Genomic DNA, 14,768 nt, shown 5'->3' on the forward strand with positions numbered 1-14,768 from the left:
ATGAGGTTGTAGTTGTAGCTCAGTAGTATGTCACCTGACTAGCATGCCTCACACCCAGGACTCTGCTACTAGCACCACAGAAGAAAGAAATTTTTTTCTTCACTCAGCTTCTAAAAGATTAAATCTGATGTTCTGTTCTTCAGTGCTGGGGATCAAACCCATGCTGGACAGTGCTCTACTAGTGAGCCACATCCCCAACACAGTCACTAGAACAAAACTAGATGCTATAGGCCTTCTCCATCAGAACAAACTTCTTTCTACCCAACAATTTGCAGGTATTCTAATCTGGTAGGTAAGACCCTGAGAGAGTTCTGGGTGTGACCTATACTAAGTGCTTAAAAACAAGTGATCCTCAAGATCTAAAAATAAATGCCCAGGCCAACAACTTCTGTGAATAGAAAAAAAAAAATAGCACAATGCTAATTATAGTAGTTACATATTCTAACTTAGTTATGCGTATTTCATAAATATTTAGATTTGTTTGGGATAGGGGCTCACTGGCCTTGAACTCAAAGAAATCCACCTGCCTCTGGCTCCAAATGCTGGGATTAAAGGTATGCACCATCATTCCTGGCACAACTTTGTTATTCTAATCTCATGTTCCACAAAAATAATTTTACTAGTCTACTAGATAGCCCACTGGGTAAGTATCTGCCCTAATGATTAAAATTAAGTTCCTGTAACCCACAGTGGAAAAAGAAAACTCCTAAAAGTTGTCCTTGGCCTATACATACACACACACTTATTTACTTGAACTAAAAATAATAATTGTCCTTTAAACACATCACATAGATCTTTGAACAAAATCACTATTCGACTCAACAGTTTGCCAGAGTGGAGTATCACCTCAAGTAGCTGAGAGTCAAATTTCACTTTGTTTCATTTGTGATAGCATCTTGGTATGTAGTTCTGGCTGGCCTGAACATGGTATTCACATGTAGCCCAGACCAGCCTCAAAACCATGGCAACCATCCTATACCAGCATCCACATGCTGGGAATTCTAGGCATAAGCCAACACATTCAGCTTTGAAGATATACTTTTGAATTCACAATTGAAGTTGTCAATGGAAATTTTATTCCATCTAACAAACACACATATATTTAATATCTGGAAAAAAAATAAAATAAAAAAATTTAATATTTGGGATGGGAATTTTGTCATTTGCCAAAGACATTTAATGTCTAATTTCATTCTAGGGAATGAACACAACAGCACAGGTTAGGCACACATTGTTCAGTAAGCTACGCCAGAACCAATATACTACTTGTTACTACTTGTTTTTGTTTCTTTTTTTTTTTTTTTTCCCCTGAGACAGGGTTTCTCTGTGTAGCTCTGGCTGTCCTGGAACTCACTCTGTAGACCAGGCTGGCCTCGAACTCAGAAATCCACCTGCCTCTGCTTCCCAAGTGCTGGGATTAAAGGCGTGCGCCACCACTGCCGGGCTCCTTTTCTTTTTTGAGACAAGGTCTCACAGTGTTGCCCTGACTGGCCTGGCACTCATATTTAAATAGATTGGACTGGTCTTGAACTCTTAGAGATCCAACTCCCTCTGCCTCCTAAGTGCTAAAATTGAAGGTGGGTACTATCACAATTGGCCAATGCAGAACTTTTTCCAGAGAACCTTAAAGCATACTTAGAATGCCATCTAACATTCACAGCTATTCTTTTACTCACAAGCTAAGTCTATGTCAAATTAGGGGCTGGAAAGATGGCCCAGTAGTTAAGAACACTGGTTGTTCTTCCAGAGGACATGGGTTCAATTCCCAGCACCCACATGGCACCTTACAGCTGTCTTAACTCTAGCTCTAGTTTAACACCCTCACACAGACATACATTTAAGCAAAATGTCAATGCACATCAAGAAAAACTTAGCTGAGCATAGTGGCACTTGCCTTTAATCCCAGTGGACTCAGGAGGCAGAGGCAGGAGGATCTCTGTGAGTAGGCCAGCCTGGTCTACAGGGTGAGTTCCAGGACAACCAGGGCTATGCAGAGAAATCTGTCTCTAAATAAATAAATAATTAATTAATTAAAAATGTAAAGGTCTGTATCAAATGTCTTTCTTGTCTTCCCTCCCTGCTGCAGTGTGTACAACAGTCTGTCAGTTCACCCTTTACACATCCCAAGCTAGCACTGACACAGGCTTCAGGTGAAGTGCTCTTCCCTCACAACAACGGGCTATCTGTGCACGCGCACTCAAGTCATTTGTTTATTTATTCTTTCCCAAGACAGGTTTCTCTGTGTAACTCAGGCTGTCCTAGAGCTCACTCTGTAGACCAACCTGGCCTCAAACTCACAGATCCACCTGCCTCTGCATCCCAAGTGCTGTGATTAAAGGCATATACCAGCACAGCCCAACTAATTTTCATTTTTTTAGTGAACCAGTAAGTTCAATTAGAGTTAATACAGGAGCATGGATGAAGGGTTATTTACAGGAGGAGCAAGGTCACTAAAACAAAATCTCTCCTCCAGCAAACATTCAGTGATTCTTCTTGAAAGCCAACTGTGGAATGAAGACAGGGAACTTAATTATAAACCTGGTCAAATACATTAAATGCATGTACTACCACTGCCCAGCTCTCAAATATCTCTTTTTAAAAACAAATATCTGAGCTGGCCAGTGGTGGTGCATGCCTTTAATCTCAGCACTTAGGAGGCAGAGGCAAGTGGATTTCTGAGTTCCAAGCAGCCTGATCTACAGAGTGAGTTCCAGGACAGCCAGGGCTACACAGAGAAACCCTATTTCAAAAAACCAAGCAACCAACCAACCAAACAAACACCTATTGACTCTTAAGTCAGAGTTCATGAGTTCAAACCCTGACTCCAACAGTTTTGTAACTTTGGGCAAGTCACTAACCTCTCTGAGTCTGTTTCCTCACCTGTGATAGGAACATTAACATCTGCCTTTTGGGACTTGCATAGGGGCTGAGTGTGTTAATGTGCACACAGCTGTTGGTATAGTGTTACCTATTATATTAGGTCCCAGGTCCCCTAGTCAATTTAGTTCAATATTGTACATAACAGTGTATTAGTTATGTGTATTAGAGGCAAAGCTAAGGTAATTGCAACTCCTGCTTTCAAGACTTTGGAGGAAAAAGCTAAGTGTGGTGTCCCACACACTTGGGAGGGAGAGACAGAAATGTAGCCTTGACTACATAGTGAATCTGAGGCCATCCTAAGTTGTTCAAAAATGAACAACAACAAAGAGTCTTGAAGCCAGTGGCATGGCTCACTGTGTAAAGGCACTAGTCTACCAAGCCTGACCACCTGACTTGGGATTCCCCTTGGTCCACACGGTGAAGGAAGAGGACTAATCCTGGCAGATTTTCTTGATCTTCACATGAAAACTGCGATGTGTATGTTACAAACAAACACTAAATTCAAGCACTTGAGAGGCAGAATCAGATGGATCTCTATAAGTTCAAGGTCAGTCTGGTCTAGTCAGCTCCTGGTCAACTAGAACTACATAGTGAGACCCTGTCTCAAGAAGAAAAAAATTAATTAATATAATTAAATACAAATTTGGATGGAAGAAAAAAGAATAATACATTTTACTTAAAGGCATAATGTATATGAAGCAGTAAGCAATAAGATATATTAACGCCAGGCGGTGGTGGTGCACGCCTTTAATCCCAGCACTTGGGAGGCAGAGGCAGGTGGATTTCTGAGTTCGAGATCAGCCTGGTCTACAGAGTGAGTTCCAGGACAGCCAGGGCTATATAGAGAAACCCTGTCTCGAAAAACCAAAAAAAAAAAAAAAGATATATTAACAGATATGAGTAGATATACATATAATCTGTGATATACCTATATAACCTAGTATTTTGTAAATCAGTAGATGGCTCAGTAGGTAAATATATAGGCTATATATCAGTAGTATATAATCCTCTATATACATAGATAGGATCTACCTATTTAATCAAGTATCTTATAAATCAGTAGATGGCTCAGTAGGTAAAGGGTTTTTTTTTTTTCCCACAAAAGCCTGGTAACATGACTTTGATGCCTAGAACCCACATAATAGGAAAGTACCAACTCCACAAAGCTGTCTTCTTGGTCTCCAAATGTACACACCTCCCCATCCCATCCCACCTAATAGACAATAAATAATAATTTGTAAAGACATGGGTATGGACACACATAGTAGTTCATCCCTTTAATCCCAGTAATTAGGAAGCAGAGGGAGGTGGATGGCTCTGAGTTTGAAGTAAGCCTGGTCTACACAGGGAATTCTAGGCCAGCCAGAGCTACAAAGGGAGACCTTGTCTGAAAAAAGAAAAAAGAAAATGTGCATGACACACAAGAATGGTTAAACGAACAAAGAGTTGGTATAAGACAAATCAAGGAAATACATGCATTTATGATATGTTGATGCCTGTCTTAACCTAGCATGTCTACCCAAGTATCAGTGGCTATGTAGGAGACCATACAAAAACCAAGCAGTCTTACTTAAAAACAAAAATTAAGCTGAGGGAGGAAAAAAAACCTTTAATCTGCAGAAATTTCACTAGACCTCCAAAGAGTAAAGAATATGCTCAGAAGCCCATCCCAAGAGCCCCCTACCCAAATAAGCTTTCTCCTCAAGCGTCTGCACATTACCTTAGGCCATCTGGGAGAGATTCATCTGACTTGGAAGTACACAAAGCAGAAGATTCCGAAGGACTCGGAGCACTGGCCCCAAGGCCAGCTACCTCAGAGGCTGCCATCTGCACTCTGGACATTCAGAAACAAACGAAAGGACACAAGTGACAAAGCTGAAAGCTTTCCTCCGCACAATGCCCAGTGTGTCAGTTCCTCCAAACACCTAAGAAAGAGTATTCTGCAGGAGAGTAATAAAAAGCCACTTCCTGCCCTAAGTCCCAGTCAGCACTAGCCCTCTGGACCTGTCGGATGTGCATAAACAGCAGGAGCCTAAGCAACAACTACTTCTGTTCTGAAAGAAATGCACTCATTCCAAACAGACGATAATCTGATAAGGACTTTCTGAATGGTCCACATACCTACCTTGTCTATTACCATTTATTAAAGCTGACCTTTTTGGTCCAGAATCAATAGTATGTTTAAATCAGTTTTGGCTGTTGCAGTCAAAGCATTCTCTATTAATTTAAGTGATAGGGTGTTTCCAAGAACAGGTCATCCTGGACCATCTCTGTGAGGTGTCTTTTAGCCTGACAGTATTCCTTCCCTACAGATGGGAATATCTTGCATCTGCCAATGCCCCACTAGCAAGTTACCATTGTGGCAAAACAGGTTACTACAGGAGAAAAGGAAGATGCTGAAAACATGGTAACTCAAGTAAGGGAACCCAAGAAGACAATTTTTTACATTTTTATTTTTAAGAGCATCTCTTTTTTTTCTTTTTCTTTTTTCTTTTTTTTTTTTTTTTTTTTTTTGCTGCAAAATAAACTCAGCTTTCTATAGTAAGAAGAAAAAGTAGATGGTAAAGGTAGGATTAGCTCACATTCCTGCGTTTATTTTGACAGCATCACATGAATACCTCTGAACCCAGAAGAATGCACAAGAGCAGATACCGAGTCAGGCTGAATCAACAGTCACAGCTCAGTGCCTCAGTTTCCTCTCATAATAAAAAGCTCCTAGGTGAAAAATGGGCCCCAAAACGCCATTATTGCATCTCGGATGCAAACATTCTGCCTCCAATAGGGTCGGGGTCACCCATGCCGGATAAACGAAAACCTTCGGGCAAGGGTCATCCGTGAAGCTCCGCAGCTAGAGCCCAAGGCGAGAGGGGTGGGGGTCGCACATCTGGCTGAGGAGTCCAGTATGCCCGAGGGAATCCCGCAACCCAGGGGATGGTCACCAGTCAGGCGGCGACGCAGAAGGGGACAATGGGGGGAAGCTGTGCCGGGTGGTCACCGCCACTCTTCACGGGGGAGCCGCCGCTACGCTGGCCCCTGCCACTAGCCAGGGCCACCTCCACCCCTTCCCCTCCGTCCTCACCGGCCGCCAGCCCCCGTCTCACTCCCAGGCCGGGCTCCCGCCCCCGTCCCTGCCGCCCCCTCCCAGGTCCCCCCGCTGCGCCCCCTCCCACCTCGGTCCCGCCGCCCCGACCCGCGCACCGCCCCGCACACACCTCCCGCGCCGCGCCCCCGGGGAGCAAAGCGGGGGGGGAGGGAAGGGACGCACCTGAGCGGGCGGAGAGGGGGAGGGGGCGGCCGAGCCTGGGGGAGGGGTCGAGCGCCGGCCCGCGCGCGGCACCTCCCACTTCCGGCGGCGCGAGCGCGGGGGGCGAGGCCGGGGCGGCGAGAGGAGCGGCCCCGCAGGGTGCGCGGCCGCCACCGACGGCGCCCTCTGGCGGCAGGCACGGGCAGCGACCGGGCAACGGAGCCGCCGTTGTTGAGGGACAGCCCTGAGGACCCAGCGGAGCCCGAGGGGAACTCGGGCCAGGGAGACGGCGGCCGAATAGAGGCGAAGGCCTTTCTGAGGAGGTTTATGGGGAAAGACTCAAGGCTATGGCCGTCCGACAGAGAAGAGCCGCGAGGGGTGTTTAGAGGTCGGAACCGAGATGGTCCTTACAGAGAACGCCATGAAGGACGAGGGCCCTCTGGCGGAGGGGGTCCTGTGGCGGAGAACACGACGAGGATTCGGGGCGCGGGAACCCCCACAACCCGCACGGGCCTGCGGCTGAAGCCGGAGCTCGGCCCGCTGGTCAAGAGGCCGCAGGCCCAGCCGCTGATTGGCTGCGGCACCGGGCGGAAGTGATGTTGCTGTCAGTGGCGGCCTCCGGCTCCCGGGAAGCAGAGTTTCCGCAGGGTGGGGGCTGCGGCGGCAGCAGCAACAGCCACAGTAGCAACGGGGGCTGTGGGTGAGTTGGGGAGTACATGTAGCGGGCTGGACCTCGGATGTACGGGTGGCCGTGGACTAGGGCTGGTCATCATCCTCGGAGGAGATGCTTCGCTCAGGGCACCTTGGGTCCTAGCGTGGGCGACCCCAGAGGGACCGTGTCATAGGTTCCGGACAGCATTGGTCCTAATGAGAGAGAGGCCCATTGCATGGAGCAGCCGAGTCCGCGGGGGCTGGGAGGGGGCATCAGGAAACTTAACTTTGTACAAACACTGGTTCCTGTGAGCGGGGAGAAGGGGCATGAAGGACGGTGGCCTAAGAGCAGAATCTTGAATAGGAAAGGTGCCCTTCTACTTTAGTTGAGGGAGATGGGGATCTGTTTTCAGAAAGTGCTTAAGATTTCTTGCTCAGAAGCCTGAGAGTAAGTGCTGTTGTGCCCTTGGGCGACAGAAAAAAGGCTCGGTTTCTCTTCCAGAAATCTCTGTTGGAACCTACAGAGACTGTAGGAGCCTGCCTGGGCAGATGACTGCTCGAACCAGACTCTGGATTTACTTATATGCAGACTAGGAAAGACACCTGGGTATCTTGGGACAAATCGAAGCAGCCCTGGGGCAGAAAGGATGTGAGAGGAAATATGCCAGGGAACTTAAGGGCATGGTGGCCCACATCTATAATAACAGCAGTAAAGGGGTGGAAACAAGAGAATCTAGAGCTCTCAGCCAACCTTTATTATATAAAGAAAGCTTGTTTAAGCCGGGTGTTGGTGGCACACACCTTTGTTATCCCAGCACTCTGGAAGCGGAAGCAGGCTGGTTTCTTGAGTTCCAGGCCAGCCTGGTATACAGAGTGAGTGAATGATGTCCAAGGAGTCTTTGGTAAACAGTCTTTCCAAAATGTTTTAAGTCAGCACCATCAGAGTGTATGTCTGGATACCAAGACTGCTTCAGGGTGAGATCGGTAGACAGTAGTGAGTTTTAAATGAGCTCAGGACCCCACATGTGCCTTGTTCCTGCCCCCACAGTTGCTCGATAGTTCTAATTTGGTGGGGTTTTTTCCTTTGGGTGGTTGAAGACAGGGCTGGAGCCTGTGACCTCACTGAAAATTCAACTTGGTGAGACAGGGACAGCTCCTTAGTCCTTCTTTCCAGTCATTTCCTCTCTCCCAGTTACCCACATGCATTTTTAAAAAAGATTTGTTTATTTATTTTATGTATGTGAGTACGCTGTAGCTGTATAAATGGTTGTGAGCCTTCATGTGGCTGTTGGGGATTGAATTTTTAGGACCTCTGCTTGCTCCAGTCAACCCTGCTTGCTCTGGCCCAAAGATTTATTTATTATTATACATAAGTACACTGTAGCTGTCTTCAGATGCACTAGAAGAGGGCATCAGATCTCATTATAGGTGGTTGTGAGCCCCCATGTGGTTGCTGGGATTTGAACTCAGGACCTTCTGAAGAGCAGTCAGTGCTCTTACTCACTGAGCCACCTCACCAGCCCCAACACATGCATCTATACCTGCTACATTTTATTTCCCGGTATCTGACTTTCTACCTGATTTTCCTATCTGGACTTCGAGGTGCTAGATTTCTTGTAATGGGAGATGATAACAGTTAAGTCTTGCTAAGCCTTTAAAGAAGCAAACGAGAAGAGAATGACATGATAGGTCAAGAAGTGGGATATCTGAGTTCTGTATTGGTGTAGCCTTATTGTGATAGATGTCTCCTAGTCTGTGACCTGTTTTAGATCCCTGAAAATGATAGTTAGCACTGGTCACTGGTCAGGCCTAGCCTTCATTGTAGCTTCTGCTTTGCTGGTTTTGGTGGAACACCTTTTTTTGTTGTTGTTCCTGTACTTGGGGTCCACAGGTCTGCAGCTGTGTTCCCAGTTGATGCTGCTCACGGTGAAGGTGACATCTCCCTCCAGTTTCACAAAATGAGTGTGGTATGGTTACCCAGGCCAGGACCTAAACTTCACAGAGTGCCCAGGTAGGAGTGGCCCCACAGTGGGAGGCAGAATCCACTGGGAAAAAGACTTATGGTATCTCTAAATAAGAGGGAGATAGAGCTGGGTGTGATGGCTCATGCCTGAAATCCCAGGTAGACACAGGTGGATCTCTGAGTTTGAGGCCAGCCTGATGATCTACATAGTGAGATCATGGTTTTTTTTTTTTTTTTTTTAAAAAAAAAAGAAGAAGGAGGAGAGGGAGGAGGAAGTGGGGTCTTGATGATGTCAGTCATAAGAGTAATATGTACTTGGAGTACCTGAATGAACAGCCTGAAGCCTGCAAGCCCTGGATGATGCCAGGCTATTGAGGCACCAATGGATGGACCATTGTGCCATAGGAGTCCTCCAATGGGGTTAGCCCTGGCTCATACTCTACCTAGAGGTTAACATTTTGCTTAGGGACAAATGTAATTGGTAGGGGAGGGAAAGAGACTATGAATATCAAGTGACTATTCACTTGAAAGAGGTGTGTTGGGCTTCCCTAGGGGAACACACTAACAGACCACAGTCACTCTCTGAGAGTCCTAGAGTTGCTGGCCTTTTTTTTTTTTTTTTTTTTTTTTTTTTTTTTTTTTTTTTTTTTTTGCTGATTCTTTTTCCTTTGTTTGCAGCCTGCTGTTCTGATGCCGAAAGGGAGGCAGAAAGTCTCACACTTGGATGCCCGCCTGGGCCTGCCCATCCGCCTCTGGCTGGAATTAGCCATCATATTTCTGGTTCCCCAGGTCATGGGCCTATCAGAGGCAGGTGGGCTTGACATCTTGGGTGCAGGGGGGCTAAGCTGGGCTGTACATCTGGACAGCCTAGAAGGTGAGAGGAAGGAAGAGAGTCTGACGCAACAGGCAGATGCTGTGGCCCATGCAGCAGGGCTGGTAAATGCTGGGCGCATTGGAGAGCTCCAGGGGCACTACCTCTTTGTCCAGCCAGCTGGGCACAGGCAAGCCATGGAGGTGGAGGCCATGCGACAACAGGCAGAGGCTGTGTTAGCAAGGCATGAAGCTGTGCGCTGGCACTCGGAACAGAGGCTGCTGAAGAGGGCCAAGCGCAGCATCCACTTCAATGATCCCAAGTACCCTCAACAGTGGCACCTGGTAAGTACAGCCTCAGACAGACAGGGCCTGCTCTAGTGCGCTTTGAACTGAGGCTTTTCCACACCTTCCCTGTCTGCTGTGAAGAGCAAGGCAGTGCTGAGGGTATATGTACTCACTGCACTCCTGCTCTAGCCTTCCACTTTCTAGCACGTACCTTTGGCTGAGCCGTACACCTCTCTGTGCCCCACTTATAAAATGGAGGTTGTATCAGTACATACTTCATGGAGTGACTGTTAAAACAAATGAGTGTGTATGTGAAGCATTTAGAAAAGTGACTTACTCGTGGTGAACCCTGTTATGTGTAGGCTGATTGCTAACTTCACTGCGTAATTACCACTTAGCCCTAGCCACCACTTTGCTCCTGAGTTGCCCACGAGTGAGTCCAAGAATCGATCAGAGGGGCAGGACTCTCATGTGCCCATCTGGGCTCTGTTCCCCGCTAACCTGTTGGTCTGTAGCCTCTCCTTGGCTCTTAGATAGCAGCCAAGGGAAGGGGTAGCGTTAACTTGTCTCTCTGGTCTCAGCTATGTGTCGGTTGGTTTCTGTCTTCTACAGAATAATCGGCGGAGCCCAGGAAGAGACATCAACGTGACAGGTGTGTGGGAGCGAAATGTAACTGGGCGAGGGGTGACGGTAGTGGTGGTGGATGATGGAGTAGAGCACACCGTCCAGGACATCGCACCCAACTACGTGAGTGGCCTGGAGTGAGCCCTGCTGCCACCTTGCTCCTTCCCTTTTCTTCCCTTTCCTAGAAGGCACTGAGCCAAGGCAGACAGCCTGGGAGGGGATAGTGTTCTGTCTCCTTTCTCAGTCAGCTTTCCAAACTTGCAGTTAAGGCCCAGAAGTTGACTTTAGTCTATAGCAATAATTCTTGCATCCTGTTGTTGCTACTTACCTAAGAGGGGAGCAGGGAATGGCCCTATAAGCAACTACTTTCTCTTTAGAGGTTCCGAAAACCTCTGGCTAAGGTGTGACCTTTTAGAAAGTCTGAAATCTTTTATCCCTGGTTTCCCCCAAGCAGTGGGCATAGTCCTATACCAAGCAAAAGAGAAGTTTGATTCAAAACAAATAACCCTGGCCCTTCTCAGTTTTTCTGCCGTGTCCTTGGCTCATATCTTATAACCCTTGTTTGCTCAAGGCGATGGCTTTGCTACCCTGTTTTGGGAGTGGGAACTCCCAGTTCCTGTTTTCCCTGATGTTTAGGAACTGACTCTTTCAAACCAGTAAGTAACCACTTGTTGACCCTTCAATGTTTCAGAGTCCAGAGGGAAGCTATGACCTCAACTCTAATGATCCAGATCCTATGCCCCACCCTGATGAGGAGAATGATAACCACCATGGGACCCGGTGTGCAGGAGAAATTGCAGCTGTGCCCAACAACAGCTTCTGTGCAGTAGGTGTGGCCTACGGGAGCCGAATAGCAGGTAACTCATGCTTCCCCTATCCTTGGGACACTCCTGGGACACAGTGATCATTCTCTACCTTCCCCATTCTGAAATTACTTTTTCATACTCTCAATGCTTCTAGCCTAAAGTAAGGAGTAAGAGCATAGCAAGTTAATTAACTCATTGACTTTTCAGGGCTGTGGAATTTCAAATGGGCTTTTAACAACAGTATTTATTGTACAATATAAAACCAGTTAATGTGCAAGTGCTCATATTGTGGGCTCAAGGTCCCACGCTGCACCTGTCTCTTTCCTGTTTCTGATCGTATCTCGAATCACCCCTGACCCACACCACTGACACCTCCTTGGAGTTGACTGTGCTCTGCTACTGTTTTCATATTCTACCAAGTGCCTCCTCATGGTTTGCCTCCCACAACTCCACATCTATGGAGGCTGCTCTCTCAGTCCCACCTCTGCAGTCCCCTGCTCTCCATTCTCTTAAGAGAGCTTAGTTGTATGGCTCTTAAGAGAGGTAGTTATATGGTTCTTTATCTCCCAGTCTTGTGAGTCAAGGGGAAAGGAGGAGCACTCCTGTACCCTAGGAACCTATGGCCTCAACAGGCTGGCTGTCACCCTCGTGTTTTCCAGCAGGGGGCCTCAGCACTCTGCAAATCCTCGTTTGTTCTTATCACCACAATGTGACCTAGTCCCTTTTAGAGGAAGAACTTGAGCATCCCTGGGGTAGCAAAGGGAATGACTACTATTTACTTAATTCCTCTATTGTATCAGTCACTAAGCTAGGTGTTCCACATGAAATGCCAAATGCCAAGCTAAGAGAGGAAATCTTAGATTACCTATATTCTAACCCAGTGCTTCCCATCTCTCAGGATCATTAGATCTGAATTCAAGCATGATAGTAATGGACACTTGAAAGTTAGACATAATCCCAGAATTTGGGAAGTAGGGGCAAGAGGATCAGGAATTCAAGATCATCTTCTGATATGTTGTAAGTTTAAAACAAGCCTATGCTGGCTAAGACCCTGTCTTATTAAAAAAAAAAAAAAAAAAAGAGAGACAGGCTGTAGTAGACATGCTTTTAATCCTAGCACTCAGGAAGCAGAAACAGGCAGATCTCTGAGTTTGAAGCCAGCCAGATCTATAAAGTGAGTTCTAGGAGAACCAGGACTACACAGAGAAACCCTGTCCAAAACAAACAAAAAACCATTTTTTGAACTAGTAATACTTGTATATGGTATAAAAATCCAAAGTACAAAAATGGGGTTGGTGTGTAGTTCATAAAGTGCTTGCCATGCAAGCATGAAAGCCTGAATTCAATTCCCGGCACCCATGTAAAAACCTAGAAATGATTGGATTTTCTTGTAATCCCAGCACTGAGAACGCAGAGACAAATGAATCCATGGAGCTCACTGACCAGCCAGCCTAACTTAGTTGGGTCCCTGGAGCCCAGTGAGAGGCCGTCTGTCAAAGACAAGGATTCTGAAGAATGTACCTACAGACACATATGCATATGCACACTAATGCATTCTCACCCCCACATATGTATCTATGAAACATATACACACACACAAAAGTGCAAAAGAACATATAGATCTTCCATACATACCACCCTACCACCTGGTACCCTACTTGGGGAATGTGTGCTATTTCTAGTTACTTATGGGACCAGAATCAGTGAGGAGCTGGTGTAACTTCAATACCTAGGTATCCGGGTGCTGGATGGACCACTCACTGACAGTATGGAGGCTGTGGCATTCAACAAGCACTATCAGATCAATGACATCTACAGCTGCAGGTAAGGAGAGGATAGCTGCAGGTGAGGAGGTGAGAGACTCCAGTCTCTGGGACAAATCTTTCAAAAAAAAAAAAAAGTATAGCAAAACAGGCTGCCTCTAACCTAGTGGGGGTTCCTTGTTAGACTCAGCTAATAATGCCATTTTTCCTCGTTTATCTAGATTTGCAGCCACTTGGTGCTTAGTCTTAAATTTGCCATAAAAAGAGTGTCCTAATATGGCTGCATTTGTTGTGTAAACTCATAATGCTCATAGAAGAAAGTGCACTGAGCTTAGTGCCCCTGCAAAGATGCACTTGAAGCTTCAGACTGCCGGTTTAGGGCCTGGATAAGGGGAGTTTAGGGTGAATGGCCCCGTCATATTGATAGAACCTGTTCTTCCCCTAACCAGTACATTTCTTAAATTCTCTTTAATCTATTGTTATTGGGGGTAGGGGTGGGTTATGCCCTGTGCAAGCAGAGGACAAGCTTGTGTAGTTTTTCCTACCTTTATATGGGCCTCTGGGATCAGTCAGTCACTCGGCTTTCATAGCATACACCTTTAGGCCCTGCTCAACTTAAGAACCAAGAACTTGTCTGGCATGTCAGCACACACTTCTAACCTCAGCACTCAGAAGGCAGAGGCAGATGGATCTCTAAATTCAAGGCCAGCCTAGTCTACTTGAGTTCCAGGATAGCCAGGGCTACACAGAGATACTGGTCTCAGTGACAACAACAACAACAAAAACTTTGGAGCTAGAGGGATGGCTTGGTGACTGAGAGCAATTGATGCTCTTACAGAGGACCTAGTTTCAGTTCCCAGTAACTACATGATAGCTTACAACCTTCTGTCACTCCAGTTAGGGGTAGGGGTGGGTTAGAAACCTGGCCTCTTGGGACACTCCACACATGTTGAACTTGTACATACATTCAAGCAAAACACTCAGACACATAAAATAAATTTTAATTAATAAAAAAAATCCAAAAGTTTATGCAAACTGAGCAGCTTTTATCAAGCCTAGTAGTTCTGTAAATCACAGGATGGCCCTGTCCCTATTCCACTATGTGTCTTCTGCTTCCCTGGACCTGAGGAAGGATAGGGAAGATAAAGTCATCCTTAAATTAGGACATTTCCAAATAAAGAAGAGCCTCATTATATACTTCCATTTTCCACTTTAGAAGAAAATAGACCCTTGACACCGTGTGTCTTTTAATCATGGGGTTCCTTGGGAGAAGAGTAAAAGCTATAGGCAGGAGAGTGGCTCGGTAAGACAGGGAGATCTTAACTGGGTATCTCCAATGTGGTTACTCTTCCCTTTGTGTATGCCAACAGCTGGGGCCCAGATGATGATGGGAAGACAGTGGATGGTCCTCATCAGCTCGGAAAGGTAACTGCAGGGCAGGAAGGCTGGGAACCTTTGGGACCCTCTTTATTCAGTTTTACAAGACTCATCAATCAAACCCTCTTCTCATCCCACCTTCATTATAGTGCCCAACTTACGCCTTTAGCATAGCTGTGCCATCCATCCTGTCATGAAAGACTGTGTGCCTTGTTTGGAATGGGGGCCTGTGGGACCCTGGTGCTCAGAGAAGGAATGGAAGAACTTCCAGCTTGTTTCTCTTTGATCTCATTCTGGGCTTCTATTCTTCACCCTGCTCAGTTATCTGATAAGCAGAATATGTCTACCAAAGACTCTTTTTT

The 14,768-nt window shown here is 46.3% G+C and overlaps 1 protein-coding gene across 5 annotated transcripts in view; it reads left to right on the forward strand.

Annotated features, from left to right (window-relative positions):
* Positions 1-6,239: 6,239 nt before the first annotated feature.
* Positions 6,240-14,768, forward strand: part of Pcsk7 (proprotein convertase subtilisin/kexin type 7) — a 22,560-nt gene continuing 14,031 nt past the window's right edge. For 3 of the 5 annotated variants that reach the window (XR_004111753.1, XR_004111754.1, XM_031345068.1), the window contains exons 1-7: positions 6,240-6,824; positions 8,667-8,786; positions 9,417-9,893; positions 10,449-10,583; positions 11,152-11,317; positions 13,000-13,090; positions 14,400-14,454. Coding sequence is in view for 3 of the 5 variants with exons in the window: in XM_031345068.1 (XP_031200928.1) it covers positions 9,429-9,893; positions 10,449-10,583; positions 11,152-11,317; positions 13,000-13,090; positions 14,400-14,454 (912 nt within the window). In the remaining 2 variants the exon portion in view is untranslated. Of the gene's footprint in view, positions 6,825-8,666; positions 8,787-9,416; positions 9,894-10,448; positions 10,584-11,151; positions 11,318-12,999; positions 13,091-14,399; positions 14,455-14,768 lie in introns of those variants that run through there. The other 2 variants (XM_031345069.1, XM_031345070.1) reach the window with 2 other exon arrangements.

This window comes from Mastomys coucha, unplaced genomic scaffold, assembly GCF_008632895.1.
Source record: "Mastomys coucha isolate ucsf_1 unplaced genomic scaffold, UCSF_Mcou_1 pScaffold23, whole genome shotgun sequence".
In the NCBI taxonomy this organism is placed as follows: Eukaryota; Metazoa; Chordata; class Mammalia; order Rodentia; family Muridae; genus Mastomys; species Mastomys coucha.